The sequence below is a fragment of the Mycteria americana genome, chromosome Z (genome assembly GCF_035582795.1).
Source record: "Mycteria americana isolate JAX WOST 10 ecotype Jacksonville Zoo and Gardens chromosome Z, USCA_MyAme_1.0, whole genome shotgun sequence".
Taxonomy (NCBI): Eukaryota; Metazoa; Chordata; class Aves; order Ciconiiformes; family Ciconiidae; genus Mycteria; species Mycteria americana.
This window is the reverse complement of record NC_134396.1, coordinates 46,314,653-46,340,115: the sequence shown is the minus strand read 5'-3', so window position 1 is coordinate 46,340,115 and position 25,463 is coordinate 46,314,653. Positions and strand designations below refer to the sequence as shown.

The window sequence follows — 25,463 nt, the reverse complement described above, 5'->3', positions numbered from 1 at the left end:
GACTTCCTTAAAAGGAACTTATGTCAGATAGGCCTCTTCATTCTAGCTCATCTTTGAAAGCACATAATTTGAAGGAAAAAAAAAAATCTTAAAGCAAGAAAATCTGGACTGTTTGGAATCCTCTAAGATGCATACTAACCCTTGACAACTCCAGCTCTGCTTGTAGCTCTCCTTCACTGCCTGCCCTTGGCCTCCCTTCTGCTTCATGCACCACTTGCTGACAGTATGATTCTCAAAAAAACACCTACAAGATTCTTAACTATGCTTGGATAATAGGCAGTGTTAGATGTCTGAATCCTCTTTTGGCTTGCATTCAATTTTATAATTGCACAACAGTTCTCTGTGGATGATCCTTGTCTTTCCTTTTTCAGTCTGAAAGAACTTTTAAAGAACCTCTGCTTAGAAACAAATGAATTAAACTGACTTTTACCAGCTGTCAAACAGAGTATTACTAAACTGTGGGTTTTTTTCTCCTCCAGGGTTTTATCTGTGGCTTTTCAATAGCTACAGGAGCAGCTGCAAGACTGCTTTCAGGATATGACAGTTATGGAAACATTTGTGGACAGAAAAATGTCAAGGTGGAGGGAATAGTCAACAGTGGTCTGGACCTCACACACAAGAAGTGAGTATGTGATTCAATTGCTTCATTCTGTAAACCAGGAAAGGAAAAAACTTTCTTCCTTTGAAAGTGGTTTTCAATAAAATAGGAAAAGGGATATGCTAACTCATGCCTACTTGTCCTCCACTCTTCTCACCTAGAGAACGACAATCTTTTGTAACAACCAGCAACAGTACTTGGAGAGTGTATGTTGACAGACGTGCAATATGAGTACAGCTAAGACACTGAGGAACTTCCCTTTCTTAGCATCCACTTCATGAGGGAGATTGTATCAGGCCACTGAAGAATCTTGTTTGTTAGAGTTTTAGGTATGACAAGTATTCTCAGATTTGGGAGCAGGCCTTTGATATCTATGTAGAAATGGTTCGCTTTTGATGTTGCATGCTCAGTTTCTGCCACTGAGTTTAGGGGGAGATGGGATATATCCAACACATTAAAATGAGACTTCAAAAATGAGACTTCCATAAGCAGAATATATATAAGTGGCTTGTAGAGAAAATGCACAAAACTTTTAGGCAGCCCACAGCTCTTATTAAGCAGTGTCATGTTAAAACACATACTGACAGGTCAGAACCAGCACAGGTATTTCCTATCTATTGTGCAGAAAAACATCATACTACAGTAGTAATACTGGAGCTGAGTAACAAGGACTCTGGACTGATGGGTTGAAAACTTGTGATCGTCTGTTGAGCCCTGTCTGCCAGTGCATCTGTACAACTTGGGTGATTTTAGGAAGTAAACTATTTAGTCTAACCTTAGAACAGTGGTATTAATTGACAAAAAAGATGTTTATTTCACTGCTGATTACTTCAAAGAACTAAAAAGTCTTTAACTTCTGAGTATGATAGCCTTTTATTTCACACTTTACTTTCAGACTAACAGAAGATCCATAATTTGCATGAATTCTTTTGGAAGGATGCTTTCCTAAGACCTGCTTATTTTAGACTGCTATGCTAAAGATTTCTAAATATCTGATTTAAGATTTAATGTGGCTAGGTGATTGGTGTGTTACCAGAAGAATTTCAGTTAAATAAAATAGCCTGAAACTTTTTATAGATTTCTTCTGCCAAAAGAATAATTTCTTAATCTAATCACAGCTTCCAGGAGGGTTGAAGGGTTTAAAACTTACGCAGCATAATTTTCCTACTTTTTTATATAAATATTTTAGCGCTTTCTAAAATCAGGTGTATTCAGTATAAAATTGTCATTCTTGTGTTGTGAGAGAAAATAGAAATTTTAAAATTATAATTTTAAACTTACTTTTAGAAAGAAATGGTGTCTGAGTTTGTGTGAAGGCGGAGAAACTCAGACACCTTATTGAAATGTAACAATTAATAGTATAATAGTCTCCTACATGTGACACAAATCAGGCCATCATGAGGAGAAACATCTACTACTGCTAAGTGATTTCCTCTTGTAAAGGCAAGATCAAAAAACAGCAAATAAAAATAGAGACTATTTTTGACACAGGTAATAGAGCCCATTGCTTCTCGAAGTCTTAATAAAGTTCAAAAGGATTATGTTTTTCTAATAAGGTATCGTGGTTTGAGGCATGGCCTAAGCAAATGAATGGATACACCCATGTAGGATATCATCATCTCTATTTGGTTGAGAGTGAGAGAAAACCTTCTACCAAGACAGATTATTGTATAACTGTTCACAGTGAAGTGCCTGGTACAGTCCAGGGTACCCAGCTTTGGAAGAGGTCAGTTCTTTTATAAGTGAGTGATACTTCCACTCTCACACCCTATAGCTTTTTAAATTTGCTTGGCAAATTTTTAGAAGAAACTATCTGCTTTGTGTCTGCCTCTAGCAGATGGAGTTCCTGCAGTGTCTGTGGTGCAGTTCATGGGAGTATTTCATGCTATTTTATAGGAGTACTTTTCAGACAGACTGTAAAAATAAAACTCTTCTTCCTGCCTGTACATTTCAGTTTGTGTAGAGAAAGAAAGGGCTTTAAGCTCTACAAATGTGGTTCTGGAAACACGAAGTTATTCTCATTTCATTCTGCTTGCAGGGTAATTCTGTCTTCATTTCCCAGTCCAAGGCAGAAAAGCTAAATCATCTGTAAAAATAACATTTTCTTCCTTGTAAATGACAGCAACCCGTAGGCACTGTAATGAGGAAGTGAAATGGATGTGGTCTGTGTGAATATGGAAATCTGAGTGGTAAGGGTGAAGAGCAGAGTCCTCACAGAGATGTGATTTGATCCATGTGCATCAGATAGTGAAACCAGTGACATGAAATGTTGGGAAGGAAGATTTTACAGCCCGGTCTTGTCAACAAAGAATGAATCGGGCATCTTTTTATTCTTGCAAAGAGAACACAGTACAGCTTTAGTAGGCTGTGCTTTAGAGTCAGACACGGGATTATAGTCTAGCCCTGGCAGTGAGTTCTCATTAAACCTATCTGCTTCCAATAAGCTCTTTGCTTTTCAAGTTCTGGCAGTTATAAGGGGGTTGAAAAATGATCTTTTATTTGCAAATAAATGATGACCATGGCAGCCAGATATAAGTCCCTGAAATGCTAGTTCAGTCTGATTTTTTCATCACCAATACTTTGCTGCTTGGGCAGAATTCAGTTTGTGCTGTTCACTCAAGTACAAGAAGATGTGGGTGTGCTGCTATAGGGAAGAGTTAGGGTGGCATTCCACCTTAATAAATGCCTTTAACTCAGGAAAATGCTTGGTGTTTAGGTAGTGGGAAAACCCAGGGAGAGTTTGCAGCACACATACAGATAATTTGTTTGAGTGAAACTGTGTATGTCCTACCCATAATTTGTTTAGAGTGGGCGTGATCACTTAAGTCACTTCTCCATTATTGTGATAAGATGCTTGTAGATCACAGCAAACTGTAGTTCTGTAAAGTACTCATTTGCCTATAAAGAGATGCCTTGAGGGCTGACAGTAAATCAATGACACTGACGAATATAAGAGTGTACAAAATACTTGAAGGTAAGATAGGCTTGTTCATATGATTTGCTACAGTGCTCCCAGAATCAAGGTGTAGTGTACAAAATGATGATGCTTTGTCTTCCTGTTTATGCAAGGGAGGAGGAGACTGCTGTATTTCTCATGGGCATGAATAGGTAATAGGACACTTGTCTAGTCAGAAGCCAAAATTGTTGATGCTGCTTTTTTGTTTTAACCTCTGGTCATTTTGAAATTATATTTTTAATTACTTGCCTAGAAACCTGGATTTTTCTTTCAGAAGTGAAAAAAGAAACACATTGCAATATAAGCTCAAAATGGTAGTAAAGCATAAGGAAGGTTATCCTATAGAACAGTAAAAAAAATGCAATGATGCGTTTTGAAAAGTTGTACTGAAGTTCATTTTGAATTACATGCCTCAGGATGGACAACTGGACCTTATTTTCAGACACCATGGCTTTTGAAAAGTTAAATAGACTCTTTCCTTATTTTCCTTTATGTATAAGAATCAGCTTAAAATTAAAGATGAGCTTAAAATTTCTGATTTTTATTATGGTGATAGGAGGTAGACATATTAAAAATTACATGCAGTTATTTTTACTCTAGTAACTTTTTCATCATGCCATATTTCAGAGGTTCTTTTAACGAATTTTGATTTTCAGAAAAGTGGATTGTTAAGACCAAAGAATCTTACGGGGCATCCACAACTTCTCTGGGCAGCCTGGTCAAGTGTTTCACCACCCTCATAGTAAAGGATTTCTTCCTTATATTTAATGTAAATCTACCCTCTTTTAGTTTAAAACTGTTACCCCTTGTCCTATCTCTACAGGCCCTTGTAAAAAGCCTCTCTGCATCTTTCTTATAAGCCCCCTTTAAGTAGTGAAAGGCCACAATAAGGTCTCCCCACAGCCTTCTCTTCTCCAGGCTGAACAAGCCCAACCCTCTCAGCCTGCCCTCATAGGAGAGGTCTTCCAGCCCTCTCATCATTTTCGTGGCCCTCCTCTGGGCCCACTGTAACGGATCCATGGTCTTTTTGTACTGGGAACGCCAGAGCTGGAGGCAGTACTCCAGGTGGGGTCCCATGAGGGCAGAGTAGAGGGTGAGAATGCACCTCCCTTGCCCTGCTGCCCACGGTTCTTTTTATGCAGCCCAGGATACAGTTGGCTTTCTAGGCTGCAAGCGCCCATTGCCAGCTCACGTCCAATTTTTCATCCACCAGTACCGCCAAGTCCTTCTCTGAAGGGCTGATACTTCATAAAGATGCTTCCTAGGTTGTAAATCTGATATATTCAATTTTCTATAGCAAACAAATTTTCATTTGCAGTGTTGAAGCATCTCTAACAATATGATTACTTTGTTTACTTCAGTCTTTGTACTGCTGATCAAAGTTACTTTCTAATCAACAAATTAGTCTATTATTGATTCTAAATAACTGAAATTGCAGCACAAAACATGTAAGTACATTCTTCTAGTGAGAAACAAAACCTGTTCTGTGGTGACACAGTATGGAATTTTCTGCAGTAAAATCACTTACTTTCAATAAGTAAGCTTTAAAAACAAAACCCAAAATACATTTTCTTCTGTAATGCTGGTGCCTAACATTTTGATTCTTGTTTTAGCTGCTAGAAATTAAAAAAATCTTACTTCTGTGTTCCTAGACCATGGATTGAAGCCACAGATTTGATAGCTTGGAGTTTGCTTTGCAGCTGCCTTAGTGCTGTCAGAACTCTCTCCGAACCATGAAATGTGGTGTTTGAATTACATGTGTCTGTTTAAGGGTATGCCAATACAGCACACTTCTGTCAAAACTGCATATGGCACTATAGTTGCATTGTATTTCTAAATTTCCAGGCTTGAGTTAAAATTGTAGTGTTTATTTTACAAAACATTCTAGTTTCTTCTGGCCATTACAATTGCAGCTTGGCCCTTGAGTTTAAATCACTGTAGAAGCGGGCTGGATTCTAGTTGTTAATGCCGACATTCCTGACTTGGTTTCTTTAGGTAATATGTGTTAAGGGACACTTGGAGGAGCCTCCTGTCCAGCCGCTGAATCCTGGGACCCAGGGTCTCTGCCTGGGCTGGGGGCTGTGGATGGACAGGCGCACATGGGGCACTGACACGGCTGGTTACGCAGACTGGCACTGGCGAGGCGCTGCCTTCAACAGCACCCACAATGCAGGACTTAAATAAACACAAGCACAGCCAGCCATGTCCCCTCCTCCTCATGAGCTGGCAGAGACAGAAGGTTGCTAGTGCAGGCACGCACATGACACTCTCCAGGTTCACAAGCACACACACATTTACGGATCCTCCAAGTACCAGTACAGCTCCTCTGCCCATGTGGCACTCCTGCCCTGATCCTAGGCCCCCTTACCCACCCCGCAGGTCCCCCCTACTCAGCAGCTGGTCCAGCTTCGTGCTCACTAGCAAACACTCACACACTCATCCCACAGGCACCCCACGCTTACAGGTCCCTCCAAATACCAGCACAGACCCTCCACCCACCTGACACCTCTGCCTACACCCAGAGCCTCCTACTCACCAGCTGGTACAGCTTGGAGTTTGCTGGTGACTTACACATGCGCACACCCACTTTGGGAAAGGTACAGACACTCAGCCCCTGCCAACAGCCAGCACCACATGGGCTGTGACCTACAGTCCTGCTCCAGCCACCTATGCTGAGCCCTTCACCTCTGCAGCTGGTTTTTTTGGGACACACATTGTTCCTACCCCAGTGGCTGGTGGCCAAGACCCCTCACTGCCCCAGTCACTGGCACTGAGACCCCACTCACTTTGGTAGCTGAAACTGTCACCAAAATCGGGAATCAAACTCCTTAACACCAATGTAGTATTAAGAAGCAGGCATTCTTTATTACGGTGCCGGATGCACGGGGGATTGTTCCACCTGGCTTGCATACCACAGGTTACATCAGCCGAAACTTATATTGTCCAATTACATACATATGCATCAAATTTCCCGGAATGATCATGCATATTCATTTTATTTCCTGGAACTAATTATCATATTGGCGTGGTCATTACGCATGCATCCTTGAGCTCCGAGGGCCTTCTGTGGGGGTCTCTGGTGGTCCTTGGTGGTCATACAGGTGTCCTTTAGTTGACCCCTTCTTCTGGACATGCGCAATCCCACCTTGCTGATGTAACTTGCTTCCCTTCTTCATGGTGCATGGTCCCTAACAATGATTTGGCACCCTTAACACAAACCAATTATTCTAACCAGCCTCGACTCGTTGTCAAGATGGGCTGGAGCTGTACTGGGAACATAGCAGCATGTCCGTACTACTCCTTGTCCAATTGTCTTTGGGCATAGCAGCATATCCATAGCCATAGGTGTACAAACACAATGTTAAAGCATTGTCTAACCTGCTCCTATCTCTATGTTGCTTAGTTACAAAAGAACGAACTAATCATTTTGGTTACATCTGGTTACAAAACCGCAGGCCTAGGGCACCCAAACCCCTGGTCTGACTCCAGTTGCTGGCACCAAATCCACCATGCTGGTCCCCCCAGTAACTAGCACTTAGTCCTTTGAGCACTTGCAGCCTCCATGCACACAGGATAGAGACTGAAATTATGCAGAGAGAGAGAGAGAGTTAAGAAAGGATTTAGTAAAAGGAAAGGATAGACTGCAGTGATCAGGCACCAGGCTTGGTCACACCAGTGTACTGACCAACATCAGCTTACACTCAACTGTCCCCTTTTACACCCCTTTCTGTCTGTCCCTCTTCTTTGTTTCTCCCTGAATCCTGTCCCATGCACTTTCCCTCAGCAGCTGGCACAGTCCTACTGACCCTTCCTGCATCCTGCACTTTCTGGTTTGCATCCTTATCAGTTGCAAAGTCCTTGCCCGCAGTTTCTTGATAGCCCATCAATTATTGTGATTGACCGTGTTTGTTTCTGGTTATTGTTTTCATTAACACTAATTGATCAAGTTTTGTGCCTGAGTGTCTCGCTCCTTTTCCTTATCATCACAATTTGGCAAGGTGCTTAGCCAGATAATCTGTCTGAAAGATAAGAATTGTCACACTCCACATATCCTTACCAACTAGTGCGACTGGCCAGGTTTGTTCCCATCACAACCTCCCTTACCACGTGTCTATCAGGTTTGATTCTGTAGGTTCTTGTTTGTAGCTCCTTTGACCAGATACCCTCAAAGGAGCAGGCACTCTCCTTCCACAGTACCCTTATAGCTTACTATAGGAAGCTATAGTAAGTACTTCACACATAGGGTTTTTAAATGACAGTGACTCATCATGGAAAGTTAGCAAATAGAATCTCTTTAAAATACTGCACTTGAACATTAGATAGTTCTACTTGAAATATCTGAACAATTTTTATTTCAAAATAAATACTAAAGTAATCTGCTCAGTCACATGGACCAGTGGTATGGAATAGCAACTGCAGGAACTTGCCCTCGTGAAGAGGAAGCTATAACAGGAGTGTCCAGTTAACACAAGTATTGTGTGTCTTGGTATCAACTCAAGAGTATTTTCTTCGAAATAAAGGAAGACTGTGGAATTAGTGGCTTATTGCTCACATGCAATTACTTTGGCTGTGTCTGCAGGACAGTTTTCCTGTTTGCACTTGCTTCTGAGATGTTCATGATCTATGGAGTCTTGAGATGTGTAATATGTATTAACTAAAAAACCTAAAAACTAAAACAGTACTGGATAATTTTCATAGAGGTGTGGACAAGGAAAGAGAATGTTTTAAGAATGCAAGTAGTCTATTACCATATTACAGTTCGTATAGATGACATGGGTTTTGATGGACTTTCAGGAAGTAAGACTGTAGTAAGTACTAATAATTGTTGTATACTGAGGCTGGATAATAGAACAGTCTTTCTGTGGGGAAAAGTTAGACAGCAATTGGCATATAGACTGAAAGTGTTCAGGCAGGACCTAAATGCTTTCTAGGAGCAGAAGTGATTTTTATTGATTACAGAATGAATTCCTATCATGAGGACTGCAAAAACAGAAATGGTATTTTATATGGCAGTTTGGTGTTGTTTTCCTATGATGATGTTAGATAATGTGATGCATAGTATATCACCAGAATTGTAGGAATTTGAAAGACGTGTTCAACTTCAGAATTGAAAAACATTCTGCATCTGTATTATACCATGAATGGATAATACTGTAGGGTTAGCATTTGTGGTGAAGTGTGTATAGCCAGGAGAAGATGTCAGCTAGGAAGCTATAGTAAGTACTTCACACATAGGGTTTTTAAATGACAGTGACTCATCATGGAAAGTTAGCAAATAGAATCTCTTTAAAATACTGCACTTGAACATTAGATAGTTCTACTTGAAATATCTGAACAATTTTTATTTCAAAATAAATACTAAAGTAATCTGCTCAGTCATATGGACCAGTGGTGTGGAAAATCAATCTAAACCAAAAAGCTGTTCTTAATTACTGGTATTATATGTATTCATTAAAATAGCCATGGACTTTGTCCTTTTTGCAGCGTAAGTATAACCTTATGGGGTTTGTTGGGTCTCTTTGGAAAAAGTTGGAAATCTTGAAGTCAAATTTAAGGTTGGAGTGAAGCTTTGTTTGTGAATCTTTAGACTTGTATCTGTGAAGAGCCATGGTAGAAGTGCTGCTGTTTTTATGAACAGCACCATTTGAACGGACTTGAATCTGGTAGAGTTAAACATCCTGTCTGTGTGATCCAGTAGTATACAAATATCCATATATTTGTAGTGCATATGTTGGGTACATGAATTGTTTTGACCCACACAATTATGATAATATCAAATTTCCTGTGCTTCTGGGTAGACTGAAGGTTAGTCTTGGCTGAATCCCGTAGTTCGAAATGAAATTGATTTTGTTCAGTGTAATTATTAATTAAAACAGAAGTAATTTACCTTTTTTTCTTCCTTAGGTATGTGTTCTTCTTGGATCCATGCAACATTGATCTAGTACATCAGAGGATCAAGTCTCTTGCTTTGTGTGTATCAGCTTGCCCAAGGAAAGAACTAAAAACTCTGGCTGATATTCAGAAATTTGCAGAAACTAATGGTATGCAAAAAGCATGTCTGTTTTTGTTCATGTACCAGATATTTTTGTAGGATTAAAAAAAGACTTGTGCATTAGCTGAACTAAAAATGAAATATGTATTAAGAAATATCAATAGAAATAATGTGATATTTTTATTAAGCTAGAACTTTACTAAATCTTACAGTATTAATATGCTTCTGTTCTGTCCTGTGTTGGACAGTTTGAAAGCTCATTGCTAAAACAGTAGTACAAAGTGTAACAAAAATTAGAGGGAATGTCTGACTCTAGGGTATGTTCTCAACTCCTATGGAAATGTTCTGACACTGCTGCTCAACAGTAATGCTGTTGAAATGTCCTCATGTATATGGGGTTAGTGAGAGCAGTGCTGCTATTGAACAGCACTTGCTGCACAGAGTATGGCTGTGGATGTGAAAATATTCCTGCTTTCATCCAGTGCTACACTGCAGTTCCTGGTTTTTTTTTGTTTTCTTACACTTTTCTTTTTTAAAGAAGTGTAAAAGAAACTAACTGTATTAACAAATGAAATATTGTACCCCATCTCCCCTAAGAGCAGTGCTGTTTCTCTGTAGTAATAATATTGATATTACTAGCTCAATTCATATTTTAATACTGTATGGAATAAAATGCATGAGAGAGAACCAACTTTTGGACCTTCCAAAAGCAAGTTAAGATAAAAACTTAATCCGAGGAAATTTCAGGGGTTTTCAGCTATTCAAATGGGAGTCCTAAACTTTCCTACTTAATCTTTTAAAATGCTGTGGTAACCTTTCTTTGCAAGATACTTGGCTAATGATGAGTCAGTCTGGGTGACCAAGTTCAAAGCAGTCAAACTGATTACTTTTCATAGAAGGAAGTGAAATGTTGATTTCTGTTCTGATACAGGCTATGTGAGTACTTCTTGTTTGAAAGCAGAGCAAGTTGAAGTGGCCTTAGGACATTGTTAGTGTCCTTGGGTCTCCCACTGCATTGTGCCCGCGCTCCTGGGTGTCTGACAGCCTGAGTCAGGGAGCTGAACTACCATGTGGCATTACAGCATGAGTAGAGCTGCATAAAGAGCTGTGCCAGCACAGTGCAGCAGGTGGGCAGGTGGTCTGAGAATGGGAGCTTCCTCATGTGATCTATGCACTGTTGTAAAATAGAAGCCTACAGTGAAACTAGCCAGCATCTACAGTTTTACTCTTTACCCCTTATCTGGGCATACTGTGTTTTTCTTAACTAATGCAGTTATTTTGTTGGTGTGAAGTCAAGGTCATTAGTAGTGGAGTTTCTTAAGTACCTCTTGAAATAATGAAATGCAGCCATGCTTTGTTTTACCACAAACATTGTTTCTGTGTTTATAAGCCAAGTCTCTTATTAACTGTGCCTGAAATATGTTCAGTATAACCATCTTTTAAAGCACACCAAAAACCACTCTTCCTAAAACGTGCTATGCCTTGTCCTCATGATTCTCTGTTCTAACTGTATCTCCCTTAGTGTTTGAGATTTTAAAACCTAAAGATAAAACTTTTTTTTTTTAAATTAGTATCACAGCCAATTGTTTCAGTTTACAGAAGCTTGGTCAAAAGTATGAAACCTGGTGTTACAGCAGGGCAGAATCATGAATGAGTTCAATTCCTAATTTTCATTATATGATATTGGGCTTATCAAAAACAGGTACTAAACTAAACTGAGCTTTCCTTTTGTAGATGAACTCTGTGCAAGACTGGAATCACACAGTTCAGAGAAATACTGTCACCCTGATGGTTATGTTTCTGCTTAAAAGTTCACCAACCTGTGCAGGTTCCAAAAAGTGATGGTTTGCAGCAAATGAACAGCTGAAGTATTGATCACCTTAAATGTTGTATATGTATAGTAAAAGTTCAAGCATGATTCAATCTTGCAATAGAGCAAGGACAATGAATTAGTACCAAAACTATAGTACTCAGTAAACAGAATCATTTTTCTGAGAGCCACTTTGTAACTATGATAGTGGGTTTAAATTAATTAATACCAGGATTATGTTTGGCAGTCTGTTTCAAGTGACCACAGACTCCACTGTAAAAAGGATAATAAGGAAATCTGAGGACTTTGAACATGACTGCACAGAGCTTAATTGCAATTTCTATGTTTGTAATGATACCTAGTTAGAATTTAGAGTTCAGCTGTCAAGTTCTGAAGAAGAAGGAGGGCAAGACATATGTGTTTGGTTTCTTGTGATAATCGATGCTGAATTTTCCCAGGCTTGCAACTTCTAACACTCAACAAGAAAACCACCTTAATGTTTTAAATATATGGGTGGAGAATGCAGTCAACTCTTAATTTTGCTCTGCTGAGCCTTTCTGAAAGCTTTAACCCTTCCTGCAACCTGAAAATAGCGATTGTGCTGGAGATGGGCTCTGTGTAGGTTGTTGCATATGCATTTGAAGAGTTAGCCATTTTCACCTGGCTCACATGCCATCCCTGAAATCACCTTACTTGTCCATGCACCTTGTAATTCTTTCATAAATTACTGTTTAAGAACCCGTCTGTCCCAAAGAAATCCTGTGTTGTGCCTCAGTCTCTCAAGAGGTGGTATGGTAAGTTCAAATAAAGGTTTTTTTATCTAAACATTTTTATCAAAAGGTGTAACATAGTAAAACTTACTACAACATCCTATATTGATTAATGATTTTATCAGTACCACGTATGATCTTCCAGCTAGCGTAGCATTTATGCTATCTTTCCCAAAGTGGGACAGGCACTTGATTGCCTGTACACAACGTGGTAGAACCACCAACGCCTAAGGTTCAGAGCAATTATGGCAGAGCTCTTACTGTGCAGTACAGCTTGTATTTTTCTGTAAGCACGATTATAAATAAGCATTTAGGGCAGGGAAAATGCTTGCTTGAGGCATGAAGATCATTTCATGACGAAGCAGCCTTTTGGCTTCCTGAATCAGTAATGATGTACTTGCTATTCTGCTGTAATTTGGGAAAAGGAACTGATTTGGTGAATAACACTGCACCATTTCAGGACAGTAACTTCACTCCCACCCCACTTCCTCTCCCACAGTCACGTCCTGCATTTGCGCTACCTTCCCATCTAAGAAGAAGAGAAGTCTGTCCCTCACAAAGCCTGGCTGATATTAGGAAAACAAGAAAGTGTGCACCTTTAATCTGTTCAGAATAATTGACACCCAGAACACTGGGAACCAGTTCGGACCTTTTACAAGAGGAGGAAAAAGGGAAGGAAAAAGCTGGGCAGTTGACCGCTCAGATCTTCAGCCTGTGCAAAGGTGCAAGTTGTAAAATACAGGAATGTTCTGGAGCAACTCCTGGAGGTGACGCAGAAAGGTGCAGTGTTGGCTGAGAACATGTTCTAATGCTGTTCTCTCACAGCCATGATGATACCTGAGCTTGTAGAGCTATGGATTGGACATAACTGAGAATGTCGTATATTGTGAACCTGCTGCTGCTGGTCTCCCCAGGATTTTCTCACCCAGCAAAACACCTCAGGCAGGGGGTAATGGGGATTTAATGTTTTTGTTGGTCTTGGCACTTAAAAAATGATGTATTTTGAGTATATGTCACTGAAAGCTGTTTTTTCCAGAAAGCTGATGGATGCTTCAAAACTTAATGTCCATGGAATATTGCAGTGCTGTTTTCAAGGACTTGCCAAAGCATTTTGAAATATCCTTGAAGATATAATTCATATCTGACTGTGCCAAATGAATAATGAAATGTCGTTGTTAAAAAGAAATACTAAACAGGCGGTCATAATTTCTGTCATGTTTAATTCAGTGATAACTATACTGACTGGTCATTGTGGGAACTAATATTCCTATCTGTTGTGTAAATGACTGGATGCAGATTTAGGAACCTAAAATGAAATTTCTATTTTACAACATGTTGGCAGGCATCTCAGTTGTCAGAATTCTGTAGCTAGGCCAGGCTAGTTGAGGTCCAGGTGGACTTAAAGCCAGAAGTAAAGCTACATTAAGTCTGCTACGGAGACTGACCTGAAAGAAATCAATAAAGGAAATCCGTCTGGCTAAGTCAGAGCAGGTCATCTCTCTGAGCTATGGGAAGGAACCACAGGGGAAATAAAAAGGGTTTTTCTGTTGTCTGAAGGTAATGACATCTTCATGTGTAGTAATCAAAGTACATCTTTGCAGTTACCATTGGTACTTGCCTTGGAAATAGCAGTTACATCTGTTGCTGCCAGCTTCTGATGTTTTTCTTCTGCTCTGAATCCCCCCCCACACTTTGTTTTTAGTGAAAGTGTGCTGGTTAAAACTTAATCCTTTGCTCATTATTTTCCTGAAACCTGTTGTACCATACTAGTTATAGCCATCTTATGGTTAAAGAGATTCTGCACCACTAGGTCTTTGGGAACATCGGTATGTTAATTTTGAGTGTCATTTTTTGAATGGCTGGAATAAAAGTACACTATGACTGGTTTTGAGATATGGAGTCATCCACTACTACTCTACCTTGTTGCCAGAACTGCGTGTCAGGGTTGTCTTGTGTTGGAAATGGATCCTCTAGTCAGAATGAAATCATTTTCACAACAGAAAGTGGCTGCACGTGGAGTCCTCCAGTAATATTGTGTTGTGTTATTGATCACATTAATAAACCATTTGGAAAGGGGGAGGAACAGTGAGGTAATAAATCTTGCTGCAGCTACTGAATTATTTAGAATTACATGAAAAAATCCGATATCAATTGCAGTGGAATAAAATGTCAAATGGAAAGGAATGCCTTCAGAATGAAAGAGTGGGAAACAACCATTGTTATGCATTTAGCATTTTACTTTAAAATGGTTATTGCTACTTGGGAAAGAGATTGTGAAGCTACTGAGGATAGCAAGAGGATTAGGTGGAGGCACAGCATTGTCCAAAAGTGTAATGTTTATTAATTTTGAAGAGAAAAGAATAGGGACTGTATTTTGTGTAAACTCATGCTCTGTTGGCATCATAAAGGCTGTGTTCTCGTCCTTCCTTGACAAAGTGTTTTCTTAACTTTTTTTAAACTTAATACACACACACACATGTATTCTCAGTATATTCTCAGTATGTGTACACCTACTGAGGAAGGGAAACAAGGATGATCACAAGAAAAGACCAGTGATGATTCTTCCTGGAAAAGAGAAAACTACCAGGAAGAGTAAGGTCATTAAAAGCAGGAATAGCTTAGAGAAGGTTAAAAAAGTATTATTCCTTGATCTCATAACCTGAGTAATATGAAACTAGAGCTCAAAAATGAAATTACTAGGCATCAAAGAGCCAGATTTTTTTCCACACAAATTATGGTTAATTTACAAAACTTATTGCCATGAAGGTATTTTAGATACCAAAAGATAAACTGTTAGAATAATAGTGTTTGGATGTTTAATAGGAAGTTAGTACTCAAGGATATCCTTGAGCTATAAGTAGTGGAGAGCTAAAGGTACAGTAGGGGAAACATCTGCTACTGGACTAGATGGATTTTTGATTCCAGAATAGCTGATTTTATTTAGAAGTGGAAGAAATATGAGTGGAGGAATGGGTAAGTTAATATTTGTTTTCAACTTTCTGTGCTGTTCATAAGTATGGGGGATAGAGAAGAGGATAGTCTGGGCTTTTTAGTTACAACTCTAAATACATGTATACGAATTCTGACTCAAGGATTTTTTTTTTTTTTTTTACATATGGTTAGTTGTAACAGCAACTGTGCTTAGCTATCTCGATAGTTCTCTGTGGTCTTCAATTCTGGAGTCATTTAAAGATCTAAGTAGTGGGGGTTTGTGTTGGATTTTTCTTGGAACATTCTTGCAGGCACTGGAGAATACTTAGTTTCACTTCAGTGCCACATTTATTTATAAAAGCAAGCTGTAATTTCTGCTGTGCTCTGATACTCTTTTTAAAGAAATGATGGTATGTCTCTCTGCAACAACTAGAAGTTTAGGTATATACAATCCTTACTTTCCTTCCTTTAAAGCACACACTGTGCTTCTGGAAGGCACCAGTGGATAGATCTAGAGAACGAAGCTTGCTTTCTTCACTGAGAACAGATCTGTCATATTAATCTGAGAAGTCCTGACTGCAGAGTGGTCTGTCCTATGCCTTCTTGCTCACCTCAAGGCATCACTATTTTTCTAGTCTCTACTAGGGCCCAGAAATTAGGTTTAGGTGTTAAGGTTCAGCTCTATCCTTGTTTGGTCTTCTGCCTCTACTCCCGCACCGTTTGCAAAAGGCGTAGCTGCAATGTTTAGGTATGTTTGTGCAGTCCTCTGATGCTTCCACATTAACTGCTACTTCAGGCCGTATTCAGATCAATGGCTAAGAAGTGGAGTTCTTGTTTTCTCACTCATTTCCAGCTCTGATGCTAGTCTGTGCACAGCTAAATGCTACTTCATTCCTAAATGACGCACCAAATGTGAACTTGTCTGCTTCTGGAATGTTTTTGTTGTTCTAAAAACCTGTAGGCAAATAGGAAATTTATACAGGCCTAAACTTTATGTATTCTTAGTGCTTGTGTTCTAAGTAGAATTACTTCGTATAGTTGTAGGCAAGGTATAATTACAGTTGTCAGACCTAGCAGATAAAGAATGAAGAAAGTCTGGTCAGCATCAGTGTATTTCCTTTCATGATGGCCTGAACCTTTTTCCACTTGGCAGGAGTTCATGAAGAGAGGGTCTTGTTATTATTCCCATAGGCACACTTTTTCTGAGGTCATGAAACATTGTTCTCTATTACTGGCAGAAGTCAGCAATGGGTAGTAACGTACCACCTTCTGTGGCAGTAGTGCTTGGCATCCTACCTCTTCTGTGGTTTTTGGCTGTGAAATTTGCAGCAGAATTTCCTACAGATATATGGGCCACTGTCTTAAGCTTCCACTTTTCTATGCGATGTTGCTAGTCCATAATATGGTAAGATAATATGCAATTATTAGTAGTGTACCAAGTTGTCTCATTGCATGAAGCTTTGGACTGGTAATGTGGTTCAGATTAACAGTTTAGAGCTGTTGGAGTTCAACAGGTAGATTTGAGTCACGCTCTGGAGTGAGGAAAGTAGAGAAGTATTAAGAATTTCATCCTTGTGAGAGTCTGGGAGCCTTGTCCTTCCTGAATGCCAGTGAACTCCACCTCTGTCAATATCCAACTGTCAATACCACTTAGCTTGTATTGCGTGGGTTGGTCAAGCACAATCATCTGTGAGTCATGTATTCGCTATGTTAGCTATGTTTTAATTGGTGACACTTGCTCATAAAACGTCCAGAACCCAAGAGGAATTAGCGCTGGGCTGAAAGTACAGAGGCCAGTAGTTGTGATTTAAACAGTCTCACTCCTGCTAAGATTTCTGCACATTTCTGTATGTGTGACTACTTGGAGTTTGATTCCTGTATTAGAGGACTTATGTGACTGATAGACTAACAGGTTGTTGCTTGAGAAGGAGAGAGAATGCTTAAAATGGAATAAGATGTTGAGTTTTTTAACTATAATCTCTGCTTCATCCTACAGTCTTTTAGAAATCAGTTATGTCACATAGGTGCACAATACGTGCATACTGTCAGTGAGATTCAGAACAGTGAGACCATACATGGAAGATCACCTAAATTACCTTACCAAAGCTGTGGTTCCTAGCCTGTCAGGCTGTGCTTTGCCACATGCCTGTGAAAAGGGGTATGTGGAGCTGCTTGGAGCTGTGCCTTACTTAAGCAAGAACGTAATCCTAAGGTGACTGTTCTGCTCCTGGTGCTGAACCTATCCCAGGTATCTCTATATAGTTCTGTATTTTTCTGCTTAGACCCTTGACTTTGAATATGAGTCCATGTTTTCAGATCTGGAAGTCCTTGTTTTAGTTCCTCCTAACACTATTGAGAGATGGGTAGGTGCTGCTGAGCAGCTCCGAATGAGATCCAGAGCTCCTGGTGTGCTTTCCACAGCTATCATTTGGGCAGTATTAATGTCAGTGGTTTCCTCTGTGGGCTGGTCTGCTTAGCAGATGCCTTAGGAAGTCTTACCACTTCTCAAGCTGTAAACTTTTATATTGATAGTGATGCTGATGTAGCAGAGGTTTTGTGTGTTTGTTTACAACACAGCAAATACAGGAAGGAAAGCTGTAGTGGAGCTCTGGTCTCTAAAAGTAGTTTTATCTGACCACCTCAGGTTAGTATGGAACTTCCTATTTACTGTACTGCTGTGGGAATCAGGGGGTTATGTCTTGTTGGTCCATGCGCCGTGTCCTCTGAGGGCACAAGACCTTTAATAATTTGCCTTCTCAGTTGGGAATAATCTTTGAAATAAGAGTTTGGTCCCCCATCTTCATCCTGGCTTTCTACAGCATCTTCACATAATTTGTGCTAATTGTAGTTGTTTTTAAGAATGCCAGAGATAGTGGCAGTTCAGCTCCTTACTAATCCAAGCCTAGCCAAAACAGAAAGAAGGCTTTTGAAGGAAGTGGTGGCTTTTGCTCCTATGGCTAGGTTGAGGTTGAAAGGAAAGTTTGTCTTTTGAGATACTTTGCTCCAGTCATGGCTCCAAAATATTCTAACCGCTGGAGCAACTCTATTTGTGGTAAAGAAACCATGCTACAGAAGCTGTGTTTTGTTTCCAGAATATCATTTTGTAGGTGAAAGCACCAAATACAGCACTGTGGGACCAGTAAACTGTGTGCTTACCAGTAGCCCAGCAACTGTTGCTCTGCGTAGTTTAGAAGTATTTTTCTTTACGGTTACAACATGTTGGGATCTCAGATCTAGTCCCTGTAGGACAGTTTGATGTTGTTCACCTAATGATTTCTCCAGAAGAAATATGTGCATTGCTGTAGGAAGCAAAGGATGTATTACTTTAATGATTTTTTAGTTTGTTCTCTGAATTCTACCCATAATGTTTTTGAAACATTTATGAGTGATAATAATTTAAGAATAATAGTAGTGTCTTTGGTAAACTAATTATCTCAGCAAGGCAGATGACCGGATTTGTTCTTTAAGCTTTTGCAAGCTTTGCAAACTCAAACAGCAGTAGTAAGACTGGCTGTGCTAAGACAGTCTCTACTAACTCAGAATAACTAGTATGGGGTGGAAGGTTTGGCAAAGCAGTCCATTCCTCCTGCTCTCACCTTACAAAATTCAAACTTTTATTTATTGATGCACAAGGACTCTTTTGTTAAGAAATCAGTTTAAGTTTGATGTAAAGTGATACATTACTCAAGCACACGTTTGGGTTGTAGAACATTCCCACATGGTATTAGAGAAGTCAGAAGGTTTTCAAAATATAAAGAAATAAATATTTATGGGAAGAGTAAAGATTTATTCTGCCTAATTCTATAGGACAAAAGGACAAATAAGTCTCATGGGCATTATTTCAGCTGTTGGACTGGTAGTTTGTTTAGATGCAGGGTGGCTAACAAGACAGGTGGCTAACAAGGGTCCCTTGTCTGACAAGCTCCATTAAAATATTTTTCTGCTTGGCTGTGGGTCTAAAGAAGTACACTACATGAGGTAGACAGCTGAAGGGAAGAGATCCAAAGGAGCCCCAAGGGCAGTTCCCAGGCAAGAGATGATAGTGGCAGCCAGAGTCCATTGCATGACAGGAAGGAACGTGCCACTGGCTTTCAGAGGGACCTGGCAAGGGGCCTCCAGTTTCCTCCACAGCCAGGGGTTTGTTGGGTTACCCTAGTCTACAAGTCCTACTTGAATGGCTTGTGACCTGTGTTGCAGATCAGGATCTGGCATTCAGTTTTGCTTGGCTTACATTTCTGATACAGACAGAAGGTCTTCAGATACATATTTGTGCAAAGAACCTAGATCCTCCTCTGGCCATAGCAAATCCTGCCTTTTTTCCCTTCTACCTGAACTGCTAGAAGTTACAAGGAAGGATGGGCATCCACAGATCAGCTGTGTCCCTTAGACTTACTTAGGTGTGAGGGCCTCTGCATAAGATACTTAAACTGTAGTGTTGAATGGCAAAATTACCAAGCTGGCACCGAACATTCTGTATCATGCATCTGTATACTGTTGTCCATATAGAGCCCCCCCACTTCTTTCTACAGGACTTCTTATTCTAGTCATCTTTATAACTTAACTTTTGGCCTATATTCAAAGCAAAATAAAATAAATGTAAATGCCTGCAGTCTTCTTTTTCCTTCTGTTTTTAAGAGAAACGTGACTCTACTGCTGTCCCTCCATCAAATTCTGGAGTTGTTTGTAAACGCACTTGATCCGGAAGTTTTCATATCTACAAGAATAGATTAAAAAATTTTTCAGCAGTATAGAGTCTTTTGTCCAAAAAGAATAATAATTACTTTTAGATATTATGTTCACAACTATGATGTAAGGAAGGTAGTTTTGTCTGATGTCTGTTTATCTGATGCCATGTTTTCCACATAAGCAAGTAGAGGCATAAGGATTTATATAAACAGTATAATTGAAAATGGAGTTCAGATGTTTTACCAGATACCTTTTTTTGCAGGAAATCTAACTTTCTTCAATGGTGTATTTGGTGTTTTGGGCCTGCCCCCAAAAATCTAATTCATAGAAGTGGTATTTAAGTAGTGTTCCAGAGACTGTATGGGATAGCCTGCTCAGCTACCCTCTGTCTTCTCTTTCAATCTGTAAATAGAAGATGCCTCTTCATAGAGGTAGCAATGTGGCAATGGTAAACAAGATTTCTGCAAATAATATCCTACAATTTCTACAAATAATACTTCTGTTTGGTGTCACGCAGGCCAAGATAAGGCTGTTTCTCAAAAGTCTTGGTTTAATTTGGGTAAAAGTATATATGTATTACCTAGATCCAGTTTGTAGAACTCTCTAGTACAAAGTATTTCTGGAGAGGAGACTTTAATAATGGAAAGAATTGAATATTTATAGGGATGATCAAGATGTCCTTAGTTTATTATGTAGGAAAAAAGAACACTAAAGGCTTATGCATTCAGAGCCCTTGCACTGGGGAGCAAGCAATCTGTTAGCAAACAAGCTTGGGAAGAAACTCATTTTTGGATAGGCAGCTTATACCATTGGAGGCTTTCTTACCTCTTCCTCCAGGTTCTGAGAGACCGCTGCTCCAGTCTGATTTGGCAGTTGCTATATTCCTAGAAGCATTGGCTCAGATGTTCAGTATCTTGATTATAGACAAATGGGAAGAGGTCTATCTGGGTAATGTACTTCCATTAGGCAAGTGTCACATACTAAGGAAAGCTTAAATTATGTTTGAATTTGGTTGTAGGCAATTTGATCTTTATTGTGCTGTACCAATTTGTTTATAGAAAGATTTCAGCTTCGTTAAAAGCTTTGGACATCTAATGCGGTCAGAGCTTGTGTTGTTTTTCAGCCAACTTTCTAACCTTAGCTGTTTGGTTCCTTTCTTCCTCTCCCTGAAGTCTACAGACCGGTTGTACTTTGAAAACACCAAAAAAAACCCCAAAAAACACTCGAATGTTTTATTTCTATAATGAATGTGGTCTTACGCAATATTCATGCACTAAAAATGATCAAGGAAAAGCATGGTGGAGTAGCAGGGGAGGGTGACCTCCAAGTGCTTTGTATCCTTCTCTTTTACGCTGCATTGTGAATTAGCCTTTTTGACTCAAATACACAAATGTTGGAAGACCCAAAGCTAGATGAAGAATGTCATTCTGTTACACTGAAGCCTGTGTTGGACTGGCTTCACTGTTCAATTACAGGAGGAACTCTAGCATAACTTTGTGGTAATAACATGAGAGGCTGCAGAATCAGGACCTATATCAGTTTTAATACCGTTTGCAAAGAATAGGAATATTTTATTTTTATTTTTTTTCCCCCATCAATCTTTTTTTTTTTCTTCCTCCCAACAGGATCCACTCTGTGTAGCTATGAACTACAGCCATCAGAATACACTACAGACCCAAGAGCCGCCAAGTTATGTCCTAAATATCCTGTTCCAGAGAGGTAATATTAACATCTTGTCTGATTGGGGGTGGAGGGAGCAGAGATTTGTTTGGTTCGTGACAGTTCTTTAGAAAATACACAGCACATATTCATTCTGTCTTAACAGGTGGATGTTTTAGTGTATTATTGCCACATGTTTTTAAAGACATTCTGAAAACAACTCTTAAAAAAAACCCCAAACTATCCACACGTGTTACTGAGAGTATTGAGCTGGTATCTTCAAGTGCTCATGTAACTGACACTGTGCTGAGTATCAGCTGGTTTACTGCCTTTCACCCTGTAGACAGCTGCCTGTCAGCAACACAGATCAGAGACAATTATGGAGCACTTGGACCTTTCAGAGCAAAAAGGATATATTCACATGCAGCTCTCTGCAGTGTTGATGTCTTACACCTTACCTCAGCCAGTCAGATTTAGCAAATTGCTTCATTTTTTATTCTTTCAGTCCCCAAATGACCAATATGAGTTTGGTCAAGTACCAAAAAGAGGGCTGTATTTTATAAATGGATCGATTTGAGTTTTATTGTTTAAAATACTTTACTAGACTGCTTTTGTGAAGTAGGAGAGGAAAGTTTGTAGCTCTAGAAATTCTGCTAGCTATGCTGGCTGGAACTGTGGAGATGAGCATTGTTGAGAAAAGAAGCAATCTGTTTGCTGTTGCGCACACCGTTCTGTCAGTAATTCCACTCACTCAAGAAGAATCATGTCATGTTTTCTCAAGGTTTAGCTTCTCAAACACATTCAGTAGTGGTTTGTAACTGCAGTCTTGCCCTATGCATAGTTTTCTGTTATGGTTTTATTAAATGTTATAATTGCGTCAGTTGTAAAAATTTCAATTTTAAGTCTCTCTTGTCTGCATGGTAGCCTCTCCAGTGAATAATTTTCTTCTATTGTAGTGACAATAAGTAGCAGCTGGAATATTAATTTTTTTTTTTTACTTTTCCCTACAACAGATTAATATTCCTTGCAGCTAACCAGCTGTTATAGCTGTAATACAAAAACAAATGAAAACTTCAGTGCCAGCTTGCATACTGAAAAGGCTTGTCAGTCTTAATTTTTGCCAGAATTATATTGACTTTTCTCACTGTGTGTTCCCATGTCATTCACTCTGAATGAATATAGCTTAATAAGAAAACAGGAGGACAGAACAGTGTGTCAGAGCTCTAATGACACTATGTAAATTCCTCACAAAAACTAGCTCAAGAGTTATTTTTGAAAAGCTATTGTGTAGGTGGAGTATTTCCCCTTTTTTATTTGATATGAATAAAAAGCTGAAAATGTTTGAATATTTTCTGAGATTAAAAATTCTGAACTTAATGCCCTAAAGCAAGAAAGGCCAATACTGTATCTGTAAACCACTCTGTTTTTCAGATTTTTATAGTTAAATTATTTGAGTAAATTAGTGTAATTTGGAGCGGAAATGGAATCCTGTGGTGACAAACAAATGAAAACCCAACACCCTGTAGGCTGAGGCATTCAGGGGGAACTTACCTAACACTCCTGTTTTCAGATTTGATCCGTCAGAGGTATGAACCATCATCTGACTCCCATTAGGTCCATGGGATGGAGATAGAGTATGCTGTGAGGACTGTCCCTTGATGTTTTCTGTTTGATGACCAGGCTTCTTCACGCCGTTCAGTTGAGGCTCCATGTCTCAATGGACTCTTATCCTCCAGCTTCAAGGCACGATGTCCAACTTTGACACAGCAGTGCTATCTAGCAATGCAGCCAGTGGTACATGTGTCTTCCAGAAACTGTCCCTAGCACATCTCAGCGTCAGTAGAGCATGACTTTGCTGGTTGGTTTTGAAATAGAGGACCCTAGAGGAAAACCTATCCAGCTTTTCCCTGTAGCATTTATCAAACATTTGTGCTGAGCTGTGCCAAGGCGCTGCTCTGTAGAGGTTGTAAGGAGCAGGCAGCAGTGGCACTCCAACCAGGCTCCCCACACACAGGCTCCTATATATGCCCAGGTGTAGTAGAGGAAAAAGCTCTGCTCTGAAATCTAGTACTTGAACAATCAGATGGGTCTTTTAACTTCATTTGAATATTGCTTTAAAAATACAATTTTTAGCATCATCAGCTGCTGGCTTGAACTTTACTTGCTCTTGTTCATGATTAAGTATCATGTTGTTATTCTCAGAAACATGTAATTTCATTTTGGTATGTAATATACCAAGTTACAATAAAGAGGCCATATAAAATAGCACAGGTCACTGAGAATAGATTTATTATTGTATTTTTTATTAAACAAGACACCTTACCTTGCCCACTCGTTCAGTCAGAACCACTGAAATAGCAGCAGATCTCAAAACGTGGCTTCTCTGGAGTCCTATTTACTCAAGAAAGCTTGTAGGAACCACTAACCTCCTTTTTTTTTTTTATTAATTACAACAAAGTTAGAAATTAATTATTGCACATGAAAACAGGTAACTCAAAATGTGTAGTGAAATTGTTATAGCTTAAGCGACGTTAGATGGGTAATATAAACTCTGGTACGTAAAAAGCATTTGTTCCTCTGTTGGGATATATTTTGGAACAGTATTTTAATCCCACTAGTTTCCCTTTTCAAAATGGGTATTTTTGTATTTGGATGCAGGAATGACAGTCTTTTGCCTACTCCCAGCTCAGAATTTGCACTTTGTTATTGATATTGACAACTTCTAAATGCTCTAGGCTTTCTGCAAAGTTGGAGCAGTTAACAATTAAATAAACCTGTCAGATTTCAGTACTTCACAGTATTACTGCATATAATCTGCATCGAACTGCAGTACGATGCATATTCCGAAATAGGCTGAGAGGATACACGGGCCGCCTTTTAAATAGGGCAGCCATCATTATGGGTTTAGTTTGGTTTTTAACAACTGTGACTAATTCACAATTACTTTGCTGTACTTAACTGCTGTCTTCATCACTACCTAAAAGTAGACCATCAATATGAGCATCTCCAAATGAATGTACCTACTCAGCACAGTAAGTTTAAAACCATGTAATTTACAATCATCAGTCACATAAAACAAAAACCTAGGATCTATTAATTACCTAGGTGATCATAATTTCTCCTGAATTCTGTACAGAATGATGACACACTAATGGCTTTCAGCATCTTATCTTTTTTTCCCAACAAACAATGCATAGAATGGATGTGCCTAAGGCAGCTGGTTTACTCACTATGTGTTTGAAATGACAGAATTTTGGAAATGCTTGGGCTTAACATAGTTACTGAGTACAGAAAATTGCTGGTTTATAGGTCATTGCTGAAGTGGGGAAACTGCAAAAGGTTATGTGCATTGCTGCTACAGTCCACTGAAATCTTTTAAGTAAGGAAGACTGGGGAGGGTGAAACAAATTTAGAGGTTAGAAGAAAAGACTGACTTAATACGAAAGACATTTCTCTCATTGGATACAATTAGAGGAAGGAACATGTAATTCATGGAACGTGTCTCAGGTGTAATTGCGAAGATTGATCAAAAGATGTAATAGGCCACTTTGAGATTTGACATAGTTTATGAGCAAGAAAGGCAGCTACTTAATGGGAAACATTTGGAAAACAAAATTACCCACTTTTAAAGTGAAGTTTTTGCTCTCTTGTATCTTATTCTGATGGACTTGATAACAGGTTCTGCTGAGCATTCTGCAAAGTTTAATGCACAGCATCAGTATTTTTGGGGAGAATGCTGCCAAAACAGTTCAGGAATAATGAAACAATAGAGGCATCTTTGCATGTTTTGCAAAGAATGTAGTGTATAATTTTAACAAAGTTAATGAAGGTAAACACTGTGATGGTAATCTTCAATACAAGAACAAGCTTAGTATGGGGAAAGACTAAGACAACTTGGCAGCAGTTGGAAGTGCTGATGTCTTTTAGCATAACATGTATGCTTGCAAGAAGAGTCTTGTCATTCTGGGATTTCTTTTGCTGCAAGTATGGGCCAGTATTCCATTCTAACACAAGTGGAAGGCATTGTTTCAGCTGCTGGTTCACCAACTGACACTCGAATG

At 39.3% G+C, this 25,463-nt stretch overlaps 1 protein-coding gene across 2 annotated transcripts in view; it reads left to right on the top strand.

Annotated features, from left to right (window-relative positions):
• SLC44A1 (solute carrier family 44 member 1) overlaps positions 1 to 25,463 on the top strand; it is a 71,762-nt gene that overhangs the window by 21,222 nt on the left and 25,077 nt on the right. For both annotated transcript variants that reach the window (XM_075526793.1, XM_075526792.1), the window contains exons 3-5: positions 480 to 622; positions 9,459 to 9,595; positions 21,369 to 21,462. In XM_075526793.1, the coding sequence (XP_075382908.1) occupies positions 480 to 622; positions 9,459 to 9,595; positions 21,369 to 21,462 (374 nt within the window). The remainder of the gene's footprint in view (positions 1 to 479; positions 623 to 9,458; positions 9,596 to 21,368; positions 21,463 to 25,463) is intronic.